At 42.1% G+C, this 26,433-nt stretch overlaps 1 protein-coding gene across 2 annotated transcripts; it reads right to left on the bottom strand.

Annotated features, from left to right (window-relative positions):
• Positions 1–8,050: 8,050 nt before the first annotated feature.
• On the bottom strand, positions 8,051–23,675 carry VDAC3 (voltage dependent anion channel 3). Of its 2 annotated transcripts, none has more exons than XM_070408477.1 (9): positions 23,528–23,675; positions 20,258–20,326; positions 19,187–19,236; positions 16,435–16,587; positions 14,291–14,343; positions 12,631–12,858; positions 11,024–11,174; positions 10,147–10,208; positions 8,051–8,579 (listed from the first exon to the last, which is right to left on the bottom strand). In XM_070408477.1, the coding sequence occupies exons 2-9, from the start codon at positions 20,322–20,324 to the stop codon at positions 8,501–8,503; spliced, it is 843 nt and encodes a 280-aa protein (XP_070264578.1). In that variant the 5' UTR covers positions 20,325–20,326; positions 23,528–23,675; the 3' UTR covers positions 8,051–8,500. The 2 variants fall into 2 exon arrangements, with proteins under 2 accessions (XP_070264578.1, XP_070264577.1); XM_070408476.1 differs by having other exon boundaries at positions 10,151–10,208; positions 23,528–23,647.
• Between the last annotated feature and the right edge of the window lie 2,758 nt (positions 23,676–26,433).

The following is a 26,433-nucleotide window of genomic DNA, read 5'->3' as shown; positions in this document are numbered from 1 at the left end:
TAAGCGGTCTAATATCAGAGTCATTGGAGTGCCAGAAGATGAGAGACAGCAAGATATTGAAAACCTATTTCAAGAAATAATGGCAGAAAACTTCCCCCACCTGGTGAAAGAAATGGACTTACAGGTCCAAGAAGCGCAGAGAACCCCAAACAAAAGGAATCCAAAGAGGACCACACCAAGACACATCATCATTAAAATGCCAAGAGCAAAAGACAAAGAGAAAATCTTAAAAGCAGCAAGAGAAAGAGGCTCAATTACCTACAAGGGAATACCCATACGACTGTCAGCTGATTTCTCAACAGAAACTTTGCAGGCCAGAAGGGAATGGCAAGAAATATTCAAAGTGCTGAATACCAAGAACCTACAACCAAGATTACTTTATCCAGCAAAGCTATCATTCAGAATTGAAGGTCAGATAAAGAGCTTCACAGATAAGGAAAAGCTAAAGGAGTTCATCACCGCCAAACCAGTATTATATGAAATGCTGAAAGGTATCCTTTAAGAAGAGGAAGAAGAAGAAAAAGGTAAAGATACAAATTATGAACAACAAACATGCATCTATCAACAAATGAATCTAAGAATCAAGTGAATAAATAACCTGATGTACAGAATGAACTGGTGATTATAATAGAATCAGGGACATAGAAAGGGAATAGACTGACTATTCTTGGGGGAAAAAGGGGTGTGGGAGATGCGGGAAGTGACTGGACAAAAATCATGCACCTATGGATGAACACAGTGGGTGGGGAGTGAGGGTGGAGGGTGGGGTGGGAGCTGGAAGGAGGGGAGTTATGGGGGGAAAAAAGAGGAACAAATGTAATAATCTGAACAATAAAGATTTAATTTAAAAAAAAAAAAAAAAAAAAAAAAAAAAAAAAAAAAAAACAAGTGTGTTTCCTTCCCATGGGGATGAATGGCTGGTTATTTGTGACCTCACTTTTCATGGATGATTCCCCTCAGGAGAACGGCTTGAAGGAGAGCATTAAATTAGATGATGAAGAAAAGGAACAGAAAATAAACCAGTAAGATGAATGAGATAAAACAGCTAGAGACTAGAAGAAACTGGAGAATGGGTTCTCTGCATTTCTAGTGGGGGAGGGGAGGTTGTGAAGTGACCTATAGGACAGTGATGGTGAACCTTTTGAGCTCGGCGTGTCAGCATTTTGAAAGACCCTAACTTAGCCCTAACTGGTTTGGCTCAGTGGATGGAGCGTCGGCCTGCGGACTGAAGAGTCCCGGGTTCGATTCCAGTCAAGGGCATGTGCCTTGGTTGCGGGCACATCCCCAGTGGGGGGTGTGCAGGAGGCAGCTGATCGATGTTTCTCTCTCATCGATGTTTCTGGCTCTCTGTCCCTCTCCCTTCCTCTCTGTGGAAAATCAATGGAATATATATTTTAAAAAAAAGAAAAAAAAAAAAAAAGAAAAACCCTAACTTAACTCTGGTGCCGTGTCACATATAGAAATTTTTTGATATTTGCAACCATAGTAAAACAAAGATTTATATTTTTGATATTTATTTTATACATTTAAATGCCATTTAACAAAGAAAAATCAACCAAAAAAAATGAGTTCACGTGTCACCTCTGACACGCGTGTCATAGGTTCTCCATCACTGCTACAGGATATGGTTAAAGTCTCATGAAGGGGAAAGGTAGCCCTGTTCTTGGATTGTCATTCTCCTCAATATTTTCAGAGCACATCATCCTTTATTACCGAAAAGACAATGAAACAACCCTAGAGCATATTCTGAAAAAAGGAAAGCCACCTCTAACCCACTGTCCCACTACCATCCTTTTTGAAACCCTTGGAACTGGCCAGGCACTGGGAAACCAAGGCACAGAATGAGATAAAGGTTAGGCAGCCAAATGGCAACAGGGCCAGAGGCGGCCCCGGGCCTCCTGACCTTATCTCAGTCTCCCTGTGCAGCAGCTGTCAGACTATCCACAACTGTGGTCTCGAGAAAGAGGAGGATGGTGCTGTAGCCTGGGGGGAGGATTCAGAGCAGGAACACTGAGAGGTAATTAAGGACTTGGAAAGGAAGCCTAGGAAGAAAGGGTGAGGTTTATTGTTTTCATAAGGAAATTAAATCTGATTTTAAGTGAAGAATCTCAGACTCAACAAGGGTGGTCAACTGTTGTCCATCTCCACTGGCTAGAATAAAACAAAGGAGAGCAAAAGGGATTCGGGCCAGAGGAGGATGAACAAGCTCCTTGCCTTTCCCCAAGGCTTGACATTTAGAGGTTAAACCAAACTCTAATGTAAAGATTCCACACTATGAGCAGGCAGGTGATGAGGAAGGGAGTCAGAGGTTCAAAAGGGAGACAGACTGAGCTCGGGGCAGAAGGCATGGACCCCACAGCAGGACCCTCATCTCCGACTGGGAGCAACAATAGCGACACCCAGTGGGGCCAAGGGTAATTGCAATTATGACCATCTTTCCAGAACCTTTTGACATCCTCACAAAATGTCAATTATACCATAATTCAGGGTTGCCAGGAATTATCTGTGCTTCTTTGATGGCCCCATGGAACTATGATTACTTGCCGAAGGAGAACCTCAATCCATATGCAGAAATCTGTATGACTTGGCAGCCAAACAGGCCCACCTGCCTGATGGCAGCAAACTCCCATTGGCGACCTATCATGTGCCAAGTGCTGGCCTGGCGACTGGAGGCAGGAAGACAGATAGTCCTCCTCTAGTTCATAGGCAGGAGGTGAGACAGTAAACAAAACTGCAATACAGTATGATTGCTGCCACAGTGAAGGTGTTTTCACAGAGTGGGAGGAACGCTGGGGAGGGCCGTTTAGTGGCTTAGGGCGGTCAGGGAGCGTTCACAGAAGAGGCAGACATTGGCTGCAACGTGCACAGTAAAAGCACTGATTTAGATTGGTTAATGGTGAGTTTTAGTTACCTGCAGAATATGGAATGAAGTAAAGGTTTGGAGGTCAGGAGAGCCTTCTTAGATGGAAGCAAGCTTTGGGAAGAGTTAGCTTCAGGAGGTGGCTGTCCAGGAAGGTAGTAGTGGTGTGCAAAGGCTCAACAGAATGGGTATATGAGCATCACCAGGAAGACATGTCTAAGCACATACTCCACTCACCCTGACTTCAAGGTTTGGTATATTTCCTAAGTGAACAAGCCAAATCTCTTGGAGGAGGGAAGAATTGGCTATGGCGTAAAAGACACACACTGTCAAAGTTGTGGCCCATTCTTAAGTATCTCCTTCCATGTGTTGGACCACCTTTAGCATCCTACTTTGGCTGCTCTCTACCCTTTTAGTCCCTCCACAAGAGGAAAGGATGCCTCTGATTGGTACATTTGGGAAGAATAAACTGGGCATGTTGCAGTCAGTTCCTCCCCTCTTCCTCATGGGAGGAGACTGACCTCAGAGCACAAGAATTCTCCTCCTCCATGCCACCAAAGCTGGGCCAGAGAGGAGGCCTGCCCTGGCCAACCCTGCTGTCACTCACTCAGAGCAAGAGTAGCAACAAGCCTTCAGAGGTAAAGATGGAGCTTTAGAACTCTAGCCACTGACAAGTTGTCCTAATTGACAATTAGTTTAAAATCCGAGTAAGAATACTCTATTCAGACTACCCTTACTTTGAGAAGGGCCCTGAGGCATGTCAGAATCTAAAAAAAAAGGAGCAGTAATTTGAACAAGTCACACCAAGGTGTAGAGTTAAAGAGTAGAGGATAGAACCTGAATGCCAACACTTAGTGGAGGGCAAACGTAATAGGGGATTTGCTTCTAAAGGTAAACAAGCGGAGGGAACCAAGAGGACATAGAGCAGGCACAGGCAGAGCTACAGTCTCTCAGGGAAGGATGGTCTTCTTGCTTGTGTCTGTAGGTAACTCTGTAGGGTGGCCCAGAAATGGCTTCGGCTCCTCCTGCCCAAGGTTCTAGAACCGGAGGTTTGGCCAAGTTGGCAGCGAGCTTTCAAGGACAGACATTTAGTAACTTAATGAACCTGGGACATTTATCGTCCTCTATCCCTCGAGCAGCGGTGCTCAGAGTATAATGATGGATTAGCAACACACTGGGCCGTCTTTCTGGTCTCTTGCTGTAATTAATATTTAAAATGGGATGTGTGAACTCTATTATTACAAAATTTAAGAAAACCTCATAGAGCTGCAAGGGCACTCACCACCAATTAGAATACTGCCTGCTGTGCTGCCCCAAGGGCCCGTGGCCTTTTCCAAACAATAATATTAGATGAGTGTTCCCTAATGACAGAGATAAGAAATTCACTTTAGAAAACCAGAAAAATAAAGTATAAAATAAATAAAAATTACTTAGGATTCTACCTCAAGATAACGAGTATTAATAATTTGCAGTATTGCCCTAGCTGGTTTGGCTCAGTGGATAGAGTGTCAGCCTGTGGACTGAAAGGTACCAGGTTTGATTCCAGGTCAGGGCACATACCAGGGTTGTGGGCTCAATCCCCAGTAGGGGATGTGCAGGAGGCAGCTGATCGATGTTTCTCTCTCATCGATGTTTCTAACTCTCTATCTCTCTCCTTCTTCTCTATAAAAAATCAATAAAATATATATTTAAACAAATGTTAAAGAAATAAATAATTTGGAGTATTTGCATATATTTTAAAAAATAAAATTGAGATTAGTGTTTTACTTTGCTTTTTCTATTTAACATATTGTGAACAATTCTCAATGATTTACTCTTCAAAAACATGATTCTTAATGGTTGAATAATATTCCACTTAATGAATAAACATACCATTATTTAACCATTCCCCGATTTTTTGCACATTTGAATGGCTATCACTTTTTCTCTATTATGAGAAACCTTATTCATCTTTGTGCAGCTCTGATTATTTCTCTAAGGCAAATTCCTAGGGGTGGACTTGCTGAATCAAAGACTCCACTGGCATTAAATACACTTGTACTAGAATGTTAGTCCTCTACTCCCAGGTACAAAAGCTCATAAGGCTGTGGTGAAGGCCATTTAAATTAGCTTAAGGTTCTAAAGGCAAGACTGAAGATCCTAGCAGTATTCTGAATCAACTGTAAAAATTAAAATCAAATATAGGAGTGGCTACAGAAGTTATAAGGCTAAATTGGGGAGAAATGGAAGGGGGAATAGGGACGATAAGGAGGAGAAAGCTGGGATAGTAGAAGGGGAGAATGCTTGCCTATATTTTCCGGGGAAGAGAGAGACAGAAGCTATTGAGAATTTCCATGAGAAATCACAAGCAACTGCTCCACCTTAGGCTGCCTCTCATGGCTCTTTCCTGGTGTCTACAGTCATTGTTGTGAGGATTCGATGGATTATAAAGGATGACCAGGCCCTAGCTGGTTTGGTTCAGTGGACAGAGCATTGGACTGTGGACTGGAAGGTCCCAGGTTCGATTCTGGTCAAAGGCACATGCTCAGCTTGCGGGCTTGATCCCTAGTAGGGGGCATGCAGGAGGCAGTCAATCAATAATACTCGCTCATCATTGATGTTTCTATCTCTCTCTCCCTCTTACCTCCCTTCCTCTCGCATAGTGCCTGACACACAAGCTCCAGAAACGTGTGGGTTTTTGTTGTTGTTGTTACAACCTACAACCTAATGACTCGCACAATAATGAGGGTACTCAGGATACAGACTAGTCAGCCATATAATTAAACAAAACTACTGAATAAACACTGAATTTAAACTACCTATGTTCATATGTGGGTTACTGTATCAGTAAAAAAAAAATCTGGCTCTGTAGCTCTGCAATAACAAATAATGTAAAAGGGATAGCACAGGAAAGGGAAAAAAACACAAATCTATTTTCTTCTCATTTAATTCAGGCCATAAATAAAACTAACTTCAACGGGTAAATAACAAATTAACTAGAGGTATACCTCACGAGTGTTTCCTTCTATTCCAGCGATTCTCAACCTGTGGGTCGCGACCCCTTTGGGGGTCGAACGACCCTTTCACAGGGGTCGCCTAAGACCATTGGAAAACACATATATAATTACATATTGTTTTTGTGATTAATCACTATGCTTTAATTATGTTCAATTTGTAACAATGAAAATACATCCTGCATAGCAGATATTTACATTACGATTCATAACAGTAGCAAAATTACAGTTATGAAGTAGCAACAAAAATAATTTTATGATTGGGGGTCACCACAACATGAGGAACTGTATTAAAGGGTCGCGGCATTAGGAAGGTTGAGAACCACTGTTCTATTTCCTTATGACTCCTGCCCTCATCATTTGTAGCCCCTATCCTTAACACTAGACGGAAGAGAAATGGCCCATAACATCACTCCTCTAACACACAGCAGCTAGCTGCCAACTCACATGGCTCACTTCTCTGCTCCAGACCATAAAGAAATCCCACAGGGAACACCGGTCAGCCCATCTCAGCATCCCATCCACTCCCATGTTGTATATAAAGTTCATCCAGTAAGACACAGAGTTAACTAGATGCAGGGTGTCAACAAGACAATGAATGTTGCCTACCTCTTTCCCTTTTCCTTTCCTGTTGTATTTTATCTCCTGTAATGGTGGTTCAACCCACAAAAACAGTGAGGAAATAAAATTATATCATGTGGTTGGTATCATAGGCAGAGGTGGTTGGAATTTGGGTTCTAGTAATCTTTTATGGTAGGGGGAAATCCTTGTAGCACTGAAACTTTTCAAAAAGCAACCAGGTGTAATTGTTTTTAAGATGACTCATTGGGAAACTAAGTAAGACAGTGGTCTCAACCTTCTGGCCCTTTAAATACAGTTCCTCATGTGGTGACCCCCAACCATAAAATTATTTTCATTGCTACTTCATAACTGTAATGTTGCTACTGTTATGAATCGTAATGTAAGTATCTGATATGCAGGATGGTCTTAGGCGACCCCTGTGAAAGGGTCGTTCGACTGCCAAAGGGGTCGCGACCCACAGGTCGAGAACCACTGAAGTAAGGAATCTGAACAGGAAAATCAGAGAATTATGAAATAGAATTTAAAATTGAGTTCTTCCACTGACTTAGCTACATTTCAAGTGCTCAACAGCCATGTGTGCCTGCCTAGTGACTACCACCTGGGGCAGCACAGACATGGGTCATTTTCATCCTCACAGAACAGTGATGCTGCCGTGGAAATGTTCAGAGAAGTGGGTAAAAGTAAATGGACAGAGATAGTCAATGCAGCACTGTTTGTAAAGCAAAAAAACTGAATACAACAAACAAGAAATAGTTAAATAATAAATAATGTCACATTTATACTAAAGTATAAAATAAAAAAACATGAGGCAGATCTATATAAACAAACAAAAAGGGCTCCATGTTAAAAAGTATATTGTGAAACAAAATATGCATTTTCACATTGTATATATAGTAACTCTAAAGCCACTGAAAAATATCTGCAAGGATATATATCAAATTGTTAGTAGAAGAAATAGGGTTTGAAGAAAGGAATGGCAATTTTCACTTTTATTTATGTGGAAACTGACTGAAATTGTTACAACAGCATATAGTCTATGTTTTAAAAATATTTTTCAAAAGGAGTTCTACTTTTAGAAAGATGGCTTACCCGTAAGTTGTGATCATACTCTACTCATTTTTTTTCCTAAACCGGAAATTCCATTCTTTACTTAATATTTTTCTAGACGTAGTAATCAAGACTATTTTCCTGAAGCCTGGGAAGAGCCACAGATGTTTCCCCCTCCAGCTTTGGCCTCCTCCTACCACACTTTCTTCCCTACAGTACTTCCTCCCCAACTGTCCTCTTTCCTTTGCCGGTCTTTTGACCACTCACACCCTCACTCTTTCTCAAAACGGCCAGCCTGATACTACTCTACTCTGTAACACCGCTAACTAAAGGCAGTCAGTGTCTCAACAGAACTGCTTCTGCCTAGCAGAACAAAACTCACCGTTCCACTCCTCGGCCTGAGTGCAGAGTAGTAGTAAGAGTGAGGTACACTAAAGTGGAAGGGACAGGCAACAGCATAGATAGTTCAGACATACCACTTCAGGCATAAATCCCACCTATGAGAGTATTTTCCAAAGCAAATCACACCAAATGTAAGAAAACCACCACTAGCAAATCAGATGAATGATTATGTTAAATGTGATGGGTTTATTTTATTTTACTCTGATGCAAAACCAAAGATTCCACTACAGCACAGAGACCAATATATCAAAAGGTCATGAAAAAGTGGTGTGGGACATGCAGGACGTGATGTACAAACTGGAGGTCAGGTTATCTCCTTTGTAACGTGACACTACATTGTCGCTGAGGAACACGTGTAAAAGAATACTGCGGAACTGAACTGAAATGTGGCACACACACGACAACTTCCAGGCATGCCGTCAAGCACCTCCCTTAGGATGGACTTGCGATTTCTAGACTTCAGTGTGGGGAGAATTACCATTCTTTGGAAGAATAAAAAGTTCACACTTTTGAAATTTCAGAGAAGAATTTTAAGGCCAAAACATAGTGGGTTCATTTCTCTTCACCTCCAGGGAGAAATCTGATGCTTTATTCAAAACCGCATTAAGCTTCTAGTTCAAATCCCAACCCAACCTTGTGACCTCCTGCATTGAAGTTCTTTCCGTCGATTAAAGCTGATAGGGTCAGTTTGACTCCTAGGAAGAAGAGAACACAACAATCATTTGTGACAAGTATTACAATCAGATCTGCATTTACTAGAAACAACAGATGGAGTTAATGGCATGGGTTATGGCTGGGTGTAAGAGACATTAAGCATGCAGCTATTACTAAACCCAACACAGGGTTATCCATAATCAACTGATCTGTAATGAGCAAAGCATAATCATGGCAAACTTTAATTGGAGTTCAGGATTAAGAAGAATGAGTGATCAACCAAATTCATAAGCCAGAGTGCCCAAGTTATAGCTAGAAATTTTTTAAGCAAGAGTACTTGATGTTTTACTTTGTATGAACAATCAAATGTTACAAAATTGTCTGAATCAGCCTATAGTGATTATAGGTTGTTTTGTAGGTTATTTTCATTACTAGAGGCCCGGTGCACAAAAATTTGTGCACTTGGTGGGGGGTCCCTCAGCCCAGCCTGTGCCCTCTCGCAGTCTGGGACTCCTTGGGGGATGACCACCTGCTGGCTTAGGCCCGCTCCCCGGGAGAACGGGCCTAAGCTGGCAATCAGACATCCCTCTGGCAGCCCAGGAGCCCTCGGGGGATGTCCACTTGCCAGCGGGAAGCAGGCCTAAGCTGCAGTCGGACATCCTTAGCGCTGCTGAGGCGGGAGAGGCTCCCACCACCACCGCTGTACTGGCAGCCATCAGCCTGGCTTGTGGCTGAGCAGAGCTCCCCCTGTGGGAGTGCACTGACCACCAGGGGGCAGCTCCTGCATTGAGCGCCTGCCCCCTGGTGGTCAGTGTGTGTCATAGTGACCAGTCATTCCCAATCGTTCTGCTGTTAGGGTCAGTTTGCATATTACCCTTTTATTATATAGGATAGAGGCCTGGTGCATGGGTGGGGGCTGGCTGGTTTGCCCTGAAGGGTGTCCCAGATAAGGGTGGGGGTCCTGCTGGGGTGCCTGGCCAGCCTGGGTGAGGGGCTGATGGGTGCTTGCAGGCTGGTCACACCCCCTGTAGGGTGGGGGGGTCCCCACTGGGTTGCCTGGCCAGTCTGGGTGAAGGGCTGAGGGCCGTTTTCAGGCTGGCCAAACCCCCTGGTGACAGAAGCTCCCAGCCTCTCCTTTTTTTCTTTTTTTTTTATTCTGGGATTTATTTACCTTCTATAATTGAAACTTTGTTGCCTTCAGTGGAGCTCAGAGCCGACTGGCAGGCGGGAAGCTTGGCTTCCTCCATCACTGGAGCAACCAAGCCTCCTGCTTGCTCCAGCTCCGTGGCCATGGCTGGCTGAAAGCAGGTATCTGGGTTTATTTATCTTCTATAATTGAAACTTTGTTGCCTTCAGTGGAGCTCAGAGCTGGCCGTGGCAGGCAGGAAACTTGGCTTCCTCCATCACTGAAGCAACCAAGCCTCCCACTTGCTCCAGCTCCGTGGCTGCCAGCTGCCATCTTGGTTGGGTTAATTTGCATATAGTCACTCTGATTGGCTGGTGGGCATGGCTTAAGGCACAGCGAAGGTATGGTCAATTTGCATGTTTGTCTTTTATTAGATTAGATTCCTCTGTCACCTACCTGAACCCCACTGTTATTAATTTTACTTACCTGGTCGAAGACTCTGAGTATAACCCAGTCCAATCAGGCTGGCGTTATTTACTTTAGCCTAAGATTAGGATAGAAACAGTGAGAAAACAATCAATTTCATAATATATAAGTCCAGTAGAACCACCACTTCATGCATCAGATTTCCAAAGCTAAAGCACCTTAGGGCCAATCTAGAATGACTGAAACTAAAAATTTAATTAATAAAAAGATAAACCTTCTAAGAAGTTAAGAGAACTGGTAGCAACAGCAGGGACCTTGAAAATGCATGCATAAAGGCCTCAAGCAAATCTTTTTAAAACACCGTGCAAATATCCCTGTGTACTGAATTCTTTGAGATGCAAGTTTACAGCCTCTGGTTAGAGCATGATCTCTGGTAAGAGACAGATCTGGTTCAAATCTTGGCACTGCCACTTATTGTGTGACCCTGGGCAAGTTACCTGACCTCTCTAAGCCTCAGTTCCCTCATCTGTAAAACAGGCATGAGGCTACTACTCACCACCTATAGTTGTGAGGATTAAATGAGATAATACATGTAAAGCCCTTAGCACAGTACCTGAAATTTAAGAGCTCAATTAGTGCTATTATTAATAAAAATTACTAATACCAATAGGAATAATCAAATCCCATGAATTTACAGATAAGAAATTTTGAGGCCAAAGAGAGAAAATGACTTGAGAAGGTCAGACAACAGCCAAATATAGGATAAACTAGGACTAGAACCCAATATTCTGACTTCAGGTATAATACTCTTTTCACTACACAATGACTAGCTCATAAAAGTTAATACAGAACATGCAAACTACAACCATATCACAATTTTAATAACTTAGATGAAACCCTAAGAGTAGACACAATCTGGTAGCACTTTCTTACAGCTAGAGAAGTTCTACAATCCAACTTGTATTTAGCAGCGATGCCAAAACGGGTGTTGTTACTGCCAGCTGTCCAAGCAAGGTTTATTGACGTTTCAATCTTCTCATTAACCTTCTGGTAGATAGACCCTCCAAATTCAGTGCCATCATTCCTGTTTTCATGGTATAAGAAAAAGTCAAAATATCTAGTTTGTACCATAGTTGTGATATAGAAACAAATTCAAAGACTTTCTAAACCAAGATGTCATTTAGCAACTATAGATTTCAGCAAACTTCTAGCATAAATAACTACCAATCAAAACAAGGAACTAAACCCAGTTATGTAATTTAACCACCTAATTAAAATGTAGTTAGCACTTGGTTCATTTACTTGGCTCCTCTATGGTATAAATTTTTTAGTCACAATTAAGTTATATACGAAGGCAGACACCTCAGGTGAATATGACCTAGAGGTCTCTCTGACGTTCATAGAATCTATCAACTTCAAAGTTGAGTTCAACAAAAATCCCACATAAAATACATACAGTGGTATAAGTATGGGAATAAAGCCAATTCTGGATTTCATTTAAAAGTGTCCTACAGTTGCCCTAACCGGTTTGGCTCAGTGGATAGAGCATCAGCCCGAGGACTGAAAGGTCCCAGGTTCGATTCGGGTCAAGGGCATGTACCTTGGTTTCGGGCACATCCCCAGTAGGAGGTGTGAAGGAGGCAGCTGATCGATGTTTTTAACTCTCTATCCCTCTCCCTTCCTCTCTGTAAGAAATCAATAAAAAAAATAATAAAATAAAATAAAATAAAGTGTCCTACAGTTAGAAAGCACCCTCCCTACAATACCTAAGGTATACTGCTCCAAAGAAGTACCTAAATTGCTTCAAGGCATCCCAGAGATAAGTCCCTGAGTTTTCATGGTTTTCTTGAAAACACTGTTCATCAATCTTAATGCCACTGTCTATACCACTGCTTGACTTTATTTTAGTCATCATAAGTGAATTAAAATATCTAGTGGAGGAAACATGCAACACTTCAAAAACACTTGCTTTCTCTTTCTGGTATAGCAGCAGTGGTGCCTAGTAGCCCAAGACATAAAATACAATTTAAAAGTTCAAATTCATTTCACCAATAGGGTGCAGCCTACAGAAGTGAATCCAGAATCGCTTTGAGGATCTGCTGCTCCTGACCAAGAGTATCAGCAAACCTCCAGAGAATGACTGGAATGCTCCAGTTCTTCATGACCCAAACAGACCTGTGTTAGAAGACTGCAAGGCTGAGTAGGCAGCAGAGGAAGGACCATCGCCTAAGGACCCCTTGTATCAGGAGTTGACCCATGTCCTGGGCTCTCTCCATCCCAACACTGCTTCTACAGATTCTAGAGTTTCATCAAGTATGGATGCAGGCTGAGAGGCCAGGAACTGCCAGCAACACTGCACAATGCACCAAGTGCACTAACCTGTGGCAATGTTTTGCTGACTATGAAAACAGTGCAGCAAGGCTGGATGTCCACCAAGGCACACTAAATGCAAGTACCATCACTTCTCAACATGCTAACGGCCACCAACTTTTTGGGTGACTGTACTGGCACTAAGGGAGGAATAAATTATAAACACTCACACATGAGTGTGCAGCTGGAAGTCTGCAGCCTTGTAACCCAGGGCAAAATTATTCTGTGACAGTTTGGATTTGGCTGTGTCAAAACTCATCTGATAGCCAGCAAGCCAACCTTCAAAGCCTAGTACAGCCCAGCCATAGATGGTTGGGCCAGAAAAATCTATATCCACATTACTGCCAAGACTGAAACAATCCCGTTTGTAGGAGGCCTTCAACTTCCCACTCTTCTTTCTGTGAAAAAAACAACACAACACATGTGAACAGTAAGACTTTCTGATACTGTTCAGGAATCTTTACAGTAAGATCCCCTCTCCCCCAGCGGTAAATGGCACACATACAGCAAACATGTTTCAAATTACTTAGCTTAAAAAATATAATTTTGTTAGTATTAGACATATATATATACTATTTTTACCTATTCCTTAGTATAAGTTCAAATGATGGGTTATTTCATGATTAATTTCTTGAAGGCATGAACAAATGTATAAAAAGGCCCTAACCGGTTTGGCTCAGTGGATAGAGTGTCAGCCCGGGAACTGAAGGGTCCCAGGTTCAATTCCAGTCATGGGCACATGCCTGGGTTGCAGGCTTAATCCCCAGTAAGGGGTGTGCAGGAGGCAGCTGATCAGTGATTCTCTCTCATCATTGATGTTTCTATCTCTCTCTCCCTCTCCCTTCATCTCTGAAACCAATAAAAAATATAATAAAAAAATTTAAAAAGGAGTAAGATATTTCAGAACCAAATTAATCATCTGAATTATATGTATATGTAGAAGCCAAATTTCTTTAAATATTTCCAAATGCCCAAATGGTACAAAAGGTAACAACACCCGACACACTTAGCTTCCAAATTAATAACCTAACCTATCATGGAGAGAAGTGTACTTTTTTTTCTTAAAGGGTACAGCCCTTTTGTAAACACATTTATTTTCCTTAGGGTCAGTGTTTTCTCCATAGACAATGTTAGACAGATGGAAGAGAAGTGTGCATTTTTGAAGGGTAATACTGAAATTAGTTCTTAATAATCCTTTTCCATTCCAATCAGGCCTCTTATGAGACTATGAGTCCTGAAGATAGTTAAAGTGTGTGGCAGGAAGGACGCACCTGTTGATACAGCTAAGACATGCCACTCTGCACTTTTGTTCTTTTGATAGGCAGATAAGGAACAACACAAACCCATTTTTAGATAAAGAAATTGAAGCCGGGAAGTTGGGAGGATTTATTAAGGCTAAGAAAGCAAGTCAATAGCAGAACTAGTCATTATAGTGTTTTACATCCAGATTACATTGTTTTCTTAAGAAATTCTCAACATAATACCATATTATTTTATAAAATACCATAATATACATCTAGTCCAAAGAGGCCCAGTGCATGAATCTTTGGAATCGCTTAGGAAATACCTAATGTCAGACCCTTCTAGTTCCTAAACTTTTTCTACAATTATGTGCCTCTTTGGACTAGATGTATATTTTTGTTTATCTGTTCAATTTTCAAAAAACAATTTTACCCTGCCTCAAGGGAGTCTTTCTTTCTTTTTACTGCATACACAAGGTCTCTAATATTCCTAACAACCTCTGAAGCATCAAAACTTTTTATTGCAATTTCGAACTTAAAACCCCTCAGGCTAAAAAACATTTCAGAAAACTGGGGTTTGGATAATTACCCTGTGTTCGGTACAAATGTGGTATCAAGAGTCAGTTTCAACCCTTCAGCCAACTGAAAAATAAAGATTTAAAATTAATAATTAGTAACTTTCAATTCTTATTTTGACTCAAGAAACCAATTCTAAAGTTTTCTCTAACTTCCTCTCTAACAACAAAAAAAAAAGGAAGTCATTAAAGACAAATATTAAATTATTTAATAAATTACCTCTTCGTCCTTCTTTGTCCCGTTACCCCTTTACCCTTACCTCAGGCTTCATCATGATTCTCTCATCAAAACAACAGGTTAAAATATAAAGGTCAAATTCTCTTCCAGCCAGTAATGAAGATCATAGTACAAAAACAACCAAGTCCCAATACAACAAAATACTCTCTTGAAATTAGAGTAATAAGACAGCCTGATATTTAACAAGCCAAGTTAAGTACTTCATTCAGCTATATATATCCTATATAATAAAAGCCTAATATGCTGAGTCCAGTCCTCCGATCGGCCATGCAACCAATAAAAGTTTAATATGCTAATGATATGCTAAGGCCGCTCAACCGCTCTATGATGTGCAATGACCATCAAGGGGCAGACAGTCGACTGGTCAATCAGGAACTATGACATGCACTGACCACCAGGAGGCAGACGCTCCAACTGGTAGGTTAGCTTGCTGCTGGGGTCTGGCCGATTGGGACTGAGTGAGACGGGCCGGACATGCCCTGGAGCCTTCCCGCGGTCCCTCCCTGGCTAGCCAACCTCCTGAGTCCCTCCCCAGCCCCTATCATGCAACAGTGGGGTCCCCTGGCCTGACCTGCGCCCTCTCGCAATCTGGGCTGAGAGACCCCCCCCCAAGTGCACGAATTTTGTGCACCGGACCTCTAGTATATATACTGCAAGGGTAGGCTGGCCTTCCTTCCCCCCCGCTGCCGGCACCGGCTTCCCTCCAGCTACCAGCACCAGGCTACCCTCTGGCTGCTGGCACCTGGGACCTGGGCTTCCCTCTAGCTGCTGGCAGCTGGCCCCTTCCCCCACCCACACCCACCTTGGCCTGGAGCTGCCCATGTCCGCCAACCCCCTTCTTCCCCCAATTGATTGCCCCGCTGGCCAGTGGCCTGGGCCTCCCTCTACAGGGCGATTCTGGGGCGATGGCAGGGCACCCCAACCAATCGCATCGCACCTGCCTTGGCTGGCCTAGCACCAGTGCGTGTCATAGTGTGGCTGTTCAGATGGTAGTTCTGCTGTTCAGCCTTTCGGTCGATTTGCATATTACGCTTTTATTATTTTATATATATATATATGTATATATGTGTGTGTGTGTGTGTGTGTGTGTGTGTGTATGTATATATATGTATATTAGAGGCCCAGTGCATGAATGGGGTCCCTCAGCATGGCCTGCAGGGATCAGCTGAAACCGACAGTCCAACATCCCGAGGGATGTAGTAGTGCGTGAAGTGGCAGGCGGCTTCCTGCTCATCCCGGCCCCACTGTGCCTGCCACCACCGCCATAGCTCGGTAGACTCGCTGCCGCTCTGCACCACAGCTGCAATCGCCAGCCATGAGCCAGTTGTATGGTGACCGTCAGTCAGCTGAGCGGCACTCCCACTGTGGGAATGCGCTGACCACCCGGGGGGCAGCTCCTGTGTTGAGCATCTGGCCCCTGATGGTCAGTGCATGTCATAGCAACCGGTCGCTTAGGCTTTTATATATATAGATTACTTTTATAGGGTAATGTACATATAGACAACTTCAAAAAAAGTGCCCTGTACATAGCAGGCCCTTGACAAATATTTGATATATTTATCTTTGAAAACATTATAGAATTTTAGAAACATTTTTCTATGGAGCAAATTTTGCAATGATTACAAAACAAAATTAAAACTAAATCACTGCAAATAGTTTGGTCTACCCAGGAGAGGCTTAGGTGTGTAACAGAATAAGTAGAACAGTTCAGAATAAAGATGTAGAGTAATAATTATGTACTTGCAAACAAAGCCCTACTTTCTATAAACATAAGACATACCAAAGAAGGCCATGAACAGAGAAAAAATATGGCTCCTGGATAGGTTGTAGGATTTCATTTAGATTACATTTGGGGTTTTTTCATCTTCTTATCTGCAAGATAAATTTAACATACAAATATCTGCTAATGCTTTCTCTTACCTTATTTTCCCAAGAGATTTCTGTTCCAAGAGTATTGTCTGTGTTCCATTTTTGGGTGAATGTAAGTCCATAGTTACAGATCTTATATTTTGTCTCTAGGTTGCCTGATGCTTTCCCTGTGTCAGTATAAGCATGACCAGAAGTAGAAAATTCCTAAGCAATAAAAAAATAACTTTAAAGGGTGCTCATCAAATAGCAAAATACCATTTCAGAAAGCAGTGTTCAATGCAGTAGACACCAGTACAATTAACATTTACCACAGCCCTTACTCTACAGCAACTTACTGCCTGCTTTCCTTCTTTCTAATCTCTAAATATTTTAACCAGTTTTAGATCTTTCCATTACTCCATCTCTCTTATTGATATTTCTTATTTCATATATTCTCTTAGTAAATGGAAATCGTATATTCTCTCCTTTAAAAAAAAGTATCTTAATTGAAAATAAATGACTTTACTAAAAATGAGAAAAATACAGAATCTTAAACATTTTACTTTCATGGCCTGAAAAAGATGATCAGTTTTCTATCATCATTTAAACTATTAGTTAAGTTTAAAGTCCTTATAATTCACAAATCAGTGGAAGCACTAGTCTCTCTTCCTCCTTTTAATAGGGTCAGAACTCTATCGAATTTTTAAAAAATTATTTTTATTGTTATAAAATAAACTTAATATAATATTTATGTTAACCACGTTTTAATGTACAGTTCAGTGGCATTTAGTACATTCACCCTGTTATGAAAACTTTGCTACTTTTTTCCACAAAACTATTAAAACTTTCAGCATAAACGATTTTAATATTTGAAAGTGTCTATCCAATTGCTATAACAAAATGCAATGTTATACTTTATTCCTCCTTCTCCCCTTGTCTACCTTTAAAGTGCTTTCTATCAAATAGCTATTATGAGTACCTTAAAATAGATCCTCCTCCCTAGTTAGGTATCATTTCAGTCATATGACAATATGCAATTAGAAATAGATATCCTTCTATGGGAAGCAAACAGTCAACACCTGTCACTGACAATCTATGAACTGTCATGAAAAAAACAATCTGATTGGCCCTGTTTTTAAAGAACATTTCTGAAATACTGCCAACCCTGACCAGTTATATTTCACTGCCTGCAACATGAATCCTCCCTTTAACAAATACCCTGCTCCCTAACTCTGTTTCTAGGCTGATGAAACAACTGGGAAACTCTGATCTGTTTATCAACACCACACAGAAAGTTTGCAGAGAATATCACGCTGCATATTTAGGGCAAGGCCTTAGTAAAAAATGATAAAAAGCTAGTCATGTTTAACAGTTCACACAATTATTTAATGTGGCCAGCACTTTCTTTTAGTAGATCCAACTACCCGGTGTTTTATTCTTTACACTTACCTTTCATTAACTTGAAAGTATAGCATATATATTTAAAGAAAGAGTAGTCAGTCTACCTTTCTTTTTTATCATTTCTTAAAGTTTTGTCAAGTCTAAAATACCAGTTACGAATTTCAAAGAGAAGAAAGGCTAGTATTTTTCTAAGTTCAGTTCCAAGCTCATAATAGCGTGTTTTAGTCTAATTTCATAATTAGCTCAAACAGTGCAAAACACATTTATAACATGCACATAGCTCTACATTAAATGCTAGAAAGCAACAAAATAATCTTAAAATGTTACTGTTAAAGAAAGGGCATATGATAAAAATATCAAGATGCAATGTAAGAAATTTGGAGCAATGGATATAATTTATCATGAGTCAGTACCAGAGACCAAAAGCAACCATAAAAATAAGCACACATATGCTGTTTTTCTTACCATCTGAACGAATATTCCCACACCACAGCAGCATGAAAGGGAGATAACATTTTTAGTTGATGGTTTTTGCAACATAAACCTACTTGAGCAAATTCTGAATGAGTATTATATTTCTATTTTAACAGAACCATATACAATGTGCCCATCCTAATAGTGTAGTTGCATATATATTTACTCACCACTAGAAAATCCAGGGAAAGAATGACAGTGACAAACCAGGTTTATACAGAGTCTGAGACAAAGTATCATAAGAATTCCACATACCTCTTCCCTTCTAATTAAATCATTATACCTAGAAATAAACTTTGCATCTGTTTGAATAGGTAATACCAAAAAAGATGAGGCCAATTAGGAGAAATCAGAGAATGAGGTGAATGTAAAGGTAATCTAGTTGCTAAGACTTAATAAAAGCTCTGGTTAATGATGCTTTGAAAATATGCACATATATATCTTTTACTATATTCTTAACTTCCAGTAAAAAAGACTCTATGATCATCAATAAAAACTATAAACTAATTTCTATGTGCATTTTATTTCTACATTTGCTTCAATTAATCATGAAGAAGCAGAGGCTAAAATTAATTTATTCTTATAAAAGGATGATAAAACTTGTATGAACCCAATACAATGAAAGGAAAGTTTTCAGTGCTCATACTCATGAAGATTCATAACAATATGGCATGAGTCAAATCTATATATACACACACACTATACCTTCTGAGAGTAAGACTTAAGAATAGTCTAGTTATGACAAAAACAAAATTCAACCTGACTATTTCTGAGCTTAAGTGGCTGAGTGAGGATTCTCACTGAAATCTGAGAGTGGAAGAAAACTGTCGGGAAGAGAGCAGAGAGCCAAAAGTATGCTGCTTCACATAACCAGACTGAACAGTCATTTTGAAACTGGTTCCTTTCAGTTCATGAGGATACATTTATTGAAAATATATTAGGTACTTACCACTCCACTACATGACTTGGTTCTCAGATCTATTTTGACCATGCCAAACCCTAGACACACACAAAAACACAGTAATGTACAAAATGTAACATTCACTCCAGTTTTTGTAACTCAGAAATTATGAAAATAGTCCATAGTCCCTTCCATTTGGAAAATACACAGTATTCTCGTTAGGTGAGACTTTCATAAGAAACAATTATAATGAACTAGCTTAAGCATAATTTTTAAACCCCTCAAAATAATGAAGACGTATTTTAAAACTATAAGTTAAAGAACAAATAAATGAATGAAATATGTACTATTCTGAGAACTAAAATTATTAGAAAATACTATGCAGATATATATACAAGCTTAAAATATATATAATTAACATTACTAGTTAATAAAAAAAATCAAATGTGTACAACACAAAAAATTAAAAGTTTAAAGACTAAACTTTAAAAACTAAAAATAAATGTCTACTGGATCAAAGAATATATGTTACTCCGAAGATGTTAAAAGTTGGGACTTCACTCTTACAAAAACACTGCCATTATTTAGAGAAGGAAAAATGTATCCCCTGCTTTAATTGTAGCCACAGAAAGCATACATATTACAGATTTATATTATTTGGTCTTATTTTGTTTGTTTTGTTAATCCTCACCTGAGGATATTTTCCCATTGATTTTTAGGGAGAATGGAAGAGACAGGGAAAGACAGAGAAATACTGATGTGAGAGAAACACATCGAATGGTTGCCTCCTGCACATGCCCCGACCAGGACCTGGGCCGGGGAGAAGCCTGCAATCGAGGTATGTGCTCTTGACCGGAATCGAACCTGGGACCCTTCAGTCCACAGGCCAATGCTTTATCCACTGAACCAAACCGGCTAGGGCTGGTCTTATTTTTAAACAATTGTTTTTAAAACTTGTGTGACTCCTCGAAAGAATGAAGTCTAATAACCAACGTTAATAGTTATCCCCTTAAATCTTGTGAGACACATTAATGTTGATTAACCTCATTTTACCAGCATGGTATAAGCATTTAATACTAACATTTACCCCACATTGGAAATTTACAATAGCACACTTACCATATCCTTTGTTGAAGACATCCTTGGCAGCCTTTCCTAGGTCACAGTAAGTTGGTGTGTTACACATCTCTTATAAAGAAAAATGGGAACAATGAAAATATCCATTTAGTATTTATTCACACTTAGTCCTTCTACTATACAGTGCTGTGAGAAGAGGTACACGTTTTCTCTTCCTTTGCATCATTAATGCTTACACCCGAATGCCAGCAAAGCTGAGAAGGCATTCAGATCCTTTAAAAAAAGCTTTCCTGAACACTGAAAAATAAAAGGGTTTTTTTCAGGAGAGTCAGAGGTCATCTTCTGATAGCATTTCAAAGAAAAGAAATTTCTCACAGGCCAAAGGAGAAATGTGTTAATTTAACTTTTTACTTTAAAAAAAAAGGAAAATTTACATTAGAAAAACATCTCGGAGGCTCCTATAAAGCCAAAAAGCTGTATAAGATGACAAGATAAATTTGTTAAGGAACTGTAAGCTTAAACAGATGCACTAAAAATCTTCAGGGTTAACATTTTTGCCACTCTGAAATTAAGCTCTTAAAATAAGAATTACCATATTAATTGAAATGCAATCATCCAGAATATGCCCTCTCAGAGCTCTTCTTTTTTAAAAAAAATATATTTTTATTGGTTTCAGAGAGGAAAGGAGAGGGAGGGAGGGAGGGAGGGAGAGGGAGAGAGAGAGAGAGAGAGAGAGAGAAACAGCAATGAAAAGAGAATCATTGATTGGCTGCCTCCTGCTCACCCTTTACTAGGGATGGAGCCTGCAAGCCAGGCATGTGCCCTTGACCAAAATCGAACCGGACCCTCTATCCACTGAGCCAAACAGGTTAGGGCTCAAAGCTCTTCTTAATATAAAGTGCTAAAATATTACCCATGAACCAGAAATAGGAATAATTCTACTTGCAGTAATCTCCTTATTAAAAATTGGTGTACTCTCAAGTTAAATCCCAAAGAGCCTTGACTTTTTATCTTGCCGACTTAGTATTCACCCAGCTTTCTGCCGCCAACAAGACTCACATCGAAATGCTCAGTTCTATCAACACTGCTGAACATACCCTTCCTTTGCCCTTTGTGTAACGGGAAATCTTTTCCTGCAGCCGTCTCAAAAACCATGTGTAACCAACTGTACAACCACCTGAAGCAACCCAATTAGCCCCAGATACTAAACCAGAAAATTCCAGAGCACCAGCTGGTCCTTGCAATCCCTATGCCTACACGTTCAAACCAGTATTTATTCAGCCCAGGTCTTAACCAGCCTTCTGTTAAGTTTCTGCCTATGCCATCATACCTGAACGTGATATAAACTTAAGATGCACTTCTTAATTGTGAATTCATTAAAAATTTGTTCCTTGCCGAAACCGGTTTGGCTCAGTGGATAGAGCGTCGGCCTGCGGACTGAAGGGTCCCAGGTTCGATTCCGGTCAAGGGCATGTACCGGGGTTTCGGGCACATCCCCAGTAGATGTGCAGGAGGCAGCTGATCGATGTTTCTCTCTCATCGATGTTTCTGACTCTCTATCTCTCTCCCTTCCTCTCTGTAAAAAATCAATAAAATATATTAAAAAAAAAAAAATGTTCCTTAACCTAAATCTGTCAAATACGACAGCCACTGTATGTTAAGGGAACAGTGTAATACACACATACACATAGAGTTAGGAGGAAAGAGTATGTAAAGATGAAAGGGTCAGGACAAATGTACTGTCTCATACCATAATAAAACTTTGTTTCAAGGAAAGAGTATAGTAAAAATGAAAGGGTCAGGATAATAAATGTACTGACTCATTCCATAGTAAAACTTTTTTTCTAAGCCATAGGGTTTCAGAGTTCACTTAAAGAGCAATTATTTTACAGTTCAGTTCCTTGTATTCAAATGATAGATTCTATACATTTTACACATTGCAATCTGGTATTACTTTTTATGATCACAACTGATGCTGGTATCTGTTGAAATTTTGCCAGAAGACTATAATTTGGAAAGGTAAGTACAGAAAAAAAACAGGCACCATACATTCAAATAGAAATGTTAAGGCTTTAGAGTCTGGTTTTTCATCTCCTGACAAAAGAAAAGGTGCACTTGAATTTTTACAAACATCCATCTAGGGCAGTGGTTCTCAACCTTCCTAATGCCGCGACCCTTTAATACAGTTCCTCATGTTGTGGTGTCCCCCAACCATAAAATTATTTTCGTTGCTACTTCATAACTGTAATTTTGCTACTGTTATGAATCGTAATGTAAATATCTGATATGCAGGATGTATTTTCATTGTTACAAATTGAAGATAATCAAAGCATAGTGATTAATCACAAAAACAATATGTAATTATATATGTGTTTTCCGATGGTCTTAGGCGACCCCTTCGACCCCCAAAGGGGTCGCGACCCACAGGTTGGCGACCCACAGGTTGAGAACCGCTGATCTAGGGACTCATCACGACTTTTCAGCATTCCGCCTTCTCTTCCAAAGCCACTGCCTGGCGTTTTGCGAAAGTCGTGCAGCTGATTTCGTTTACCAGCTGATCTCGGTTCTGCCCCTAGCTCAAGCATACTTCTTCGGGCCCACGGTTTCTGATGGGAAATGTACGACTGGTATGATCAAGCAGAAAATCGAGAAGACAAGAGACTTCACGTTACTCGAGAGCAACGAAAGCCGTCATCGCCCATTTCTATTAGCGCTACAGAATGCACTTGTTACTTGTAGACGCGCACACGGTGCCGAGGTTGCATCCGGTGCAGACGCGGGAGGAGAGGGCGTTCGTGACCTGGGTGCTGCTGCTTTACCCCGGAGCTGACCACACGGTCAGCGAAGCGCCCGTCTGTTCCTCGCGTCTCCTTTCCAGGCTGCACACACAGCATCCTCCCCGCGACGGTAAGGATGGAAGGGCTCCCATGATGCTGGGTAACAAGTCCAGGGAGGAAGCTGGAGAGCGGGAAGGGGGTTTGGGGTTCGGGGACCCAACTTCCCTAGAAACCAACCTCCTTTCCGGCTTGACGCCTGGAAACAAAGTCCCACGGGCACCCCAGGCGTCGGAGAGGTCGCGGCTCGGCGCTCGCAGCGCCGCCGGCCCCCGCCGGCGCAGCGGCTCCATCACCCAAGGCGGCCAGGGCAGCAAGGTCCCCTTTTGCCCTCCGCGGCCCAGCCGGGCCCGCGCCCCGTTAGGCTGCGCTCTCCCTCCCGAGCCCTCCGTTAGGCCCGCCTCCCGTCGGGTCCCCGGCGCCATGGCGACCCACCGCCCTGACCCCCGGCACGCCCCGCGGCCGCGGCTCCCCTCACCTCCACCTAGAGAGCAGGTCTCTGCTCAGCCAGGGCAACGCTGAAGGTCTTCTTCAACCAACGCCGTCCGCGCCTGCGCGGCCTCGCTTCCCCCGCGGCGCCTGCGCGCCCCCGCCTCCCCCCGCGCCGCGTATGCGCCGTGGTGTCACTCCGGGGTCGCGCGCCGCGGAGCTGCGTGCCGAGAGGAACAGCTGGGGCGAACCAACACCACCAACTGTCCGGCTCGGTGTGTGCGCGTGCGCGTGCGCGTGCGCGACAGGCCCTGCGCGCAGGTGGCCAGGGCGGAGGTCCAAGGCCTGGGGGAATCGCACCTTTGTCGCTGGAGGGCTGGCTCTCGCGAGAACGCCCGGAGGTTACCAGTTACTGTTGCCATGGGAGCGGCCGCACAGCGGCGGGCGGAGGAGACTTTACTGGTACTCTTCGCTGGTGGCTGCGGTGGCTCGTCACCAGAACCCGGCCATTTCTCTGGCGGATGCCTTGCCCATCTTTATGGAAAAATCCCCGACTGAGTAAATGTCAAGAAGGTGACCCATAGGTCATCTCACCTTAAGGATGAGAAAACGTGGGCCCTGAGGGGTGTACGTGACGTCACGTACTCAAGATCACGCAGGCAGCGGTAGGTAGATGATCATTCAAAAGAGAGGTGGAGGAGGGAAACCTCTTTAGAGAAGAATACCAGCTAATACATGTAGAAGGAATTATAGAAATAGAAGATCACCACTTGGGAGCCACCAATAATTGATTCAGGCAAAAAAAAATTATCAATGGATGCAGGATGGCTGAAGACATTCATGTTTCCAAGTATCACCCGAAGGTTGCTTACTAAAAAGAAAAGGGTACCTTCACATCAAAGAAATAAGACTGGCGTCACGTGCTCCCTGATAGCGTGCACAGAGGACCGACCCAACGATCATTATTCTTGCCAAAAGTGTTTGACTTGTCTCTATTCGTGAGGAAACAAACTCAAATTGAGGGGCATTCTGCAAAACAACTGCCCAGTCTCTTTAAAAATGTAAATTTCATGAAAGATTAAGCAAAAGGCTAGTGAACTGTTCTAGATTAAAGGAGATGGGCGCGGCCGGTGTGGCTCAGTGGCTGAGCATGACCCATGAAGGAAGAGGACACCTGATGGATTCCTGGGTGTGTGGGGGGGGCCGAGGGGGGGGGGGGGCGAAGGTACATGCCTGGGTTGCCCCGGATCCCCAGGAGGGGGAGCAAGAGGCAGCCATGGGTGTTTCTATCTCTCTATCCCTCTCTCTCTAAAAGCAAGAAAAATAAAAGATGAAAAATATGATACTAAAAATAATGTGATTTCAAATTGGACCTTGGGGTGGGGAGCAGCTATTGAGAAACATGACAATTGGGAAAATTTGAATGTAGACTATATTAGAAATGCAATCATGTATTGCATCTTGGTTATGTAGACAGGACATTCTTTTTAGGAGATACATGATACAGTATTTAGGAATGGAACAGCATGTATCTGCAACTAACTCAAATGGTCAGAAAAAAAGAAAAAAGCAAATGTACAAAATGTTAACATTGGTGAATCTAGGTAGAAGATGAGTGTTCATTACATTATTCTTGAAACTTCCCTGTAAGTTTAAAATTTTCAAAATAAGTTGAGGAGAACCCGCACACACAGCCTGTGATGTTCAGTTCACAGACTAGGTCGCTGCTTGAATCAATGGCAAATATCACTATTTCCGGCTAATAAGAGAGAAGTAAGGTAAGTGCTCCCAGAGGACTCATAATGCAGAACTTGGACAAATGCCTGCAAAATGAGGCAGAATATGATGAAGGTCATAAGCAAAGCAGGACTCAGTCGGCTAAATAAAATGAGCTTTGGAGTCAAAAGAGGCTGGGCTTGTATCTCAGATCTGCCAACTGTGGTATTAGACAAGCAACCTCTCTATGCCTCAGTTTCTACATCTGTGAAACAGAATAAGATCTACTTCAGAGTATTGTAGTGGATAGTAAATGAAATAATGTATTCATAGCACATAATTACCTGGCATATGGAAATGTTACACAGATGAAAATTAATATGCAATAAGAGTTTAAAAGGTATTCAACCAAAACCCTATTTATTCATATACTAGAGGCCCGGTGCATGAAATATGTGCATGGGGTGGGGCTGAGGGGGTTCCCTCAGCCTGGCCTGCACCCTCTCACAATCCTGGACCGCTGGCTCCTAACTGCTCGCCTGCCTGCCTGCCTGCCTGATCACCCCTAACCACTCTGCCTGCCTGCCTGATCACCCCTAACTGCTTGTCTGCCTGCCTAATCGCCCCTAACCCCCTTTGCCTCTGCCCCCGCACCCAAGACCCGGGCTTCCTTCCCTCTGGCTGGCCACAGGCACCCAAGACCCTGGGCAGTGCTGCTCAGGCCCTGGCTTTGTCTGGAAGGACCTTCAGTATGACGTCCGGAAGACGTCCAGTCTATCCAGTCTAATTAGCATATTACCCTTTTATTAGTATAGACATGAATATTAGAGCCACGGCTTCAGCCTGTACTTCGGCATGTACCTGGCTTTTGTCAGATACAACAAACCACTAAAGGCTGTAAGGAACACTTTGCATGGGAATCTGGCGGCATTCCTTCCTTTGGCTTCTGCTATCTAAAGACCTTTCTTCTGAAAGGACCTGGCACCACCCATCCCAGGTGGTGCAGAGAGACTTCCTCTCTTCCCCTACACCTGATGCAGGAAGGTGATAAAAGAAACTGTTGAGGAAAAGAGCTACTGCAGAGGGAATCCTTCCTTTGCTTCCTGCCCCTCTGGCCCTGTCAACAAGATCCAGGTTAACACTCAATGTCCATATCAAACCTCTGGCCTTGGCCACTTCAAAACTACAGCCAGTTCTCGTTTCCCTACCTACACTGGGACCTAAACTCTTAGGTAGTGT

The sequence above is a fragment of the Myotis yumanensis genome, unplaced genomic scaffold (assembly GCF_028538775.1).
Source record: "Myotis yumanensis isolate MYYU_CA2020_CCGP unplaced genomic scaffold, mMyoYum1.0.hap1 SCAF_3, whole genome shotgun sequence".
NCBI lineage: Eukaryota > Metazoa > Chordata > Mammalia > Chiroptera > Vespertilionidae > Myotis > Myotis yumanensis.
This window is presented reverse-complemented; position numbering and strand designations above follow the sequence as displayed.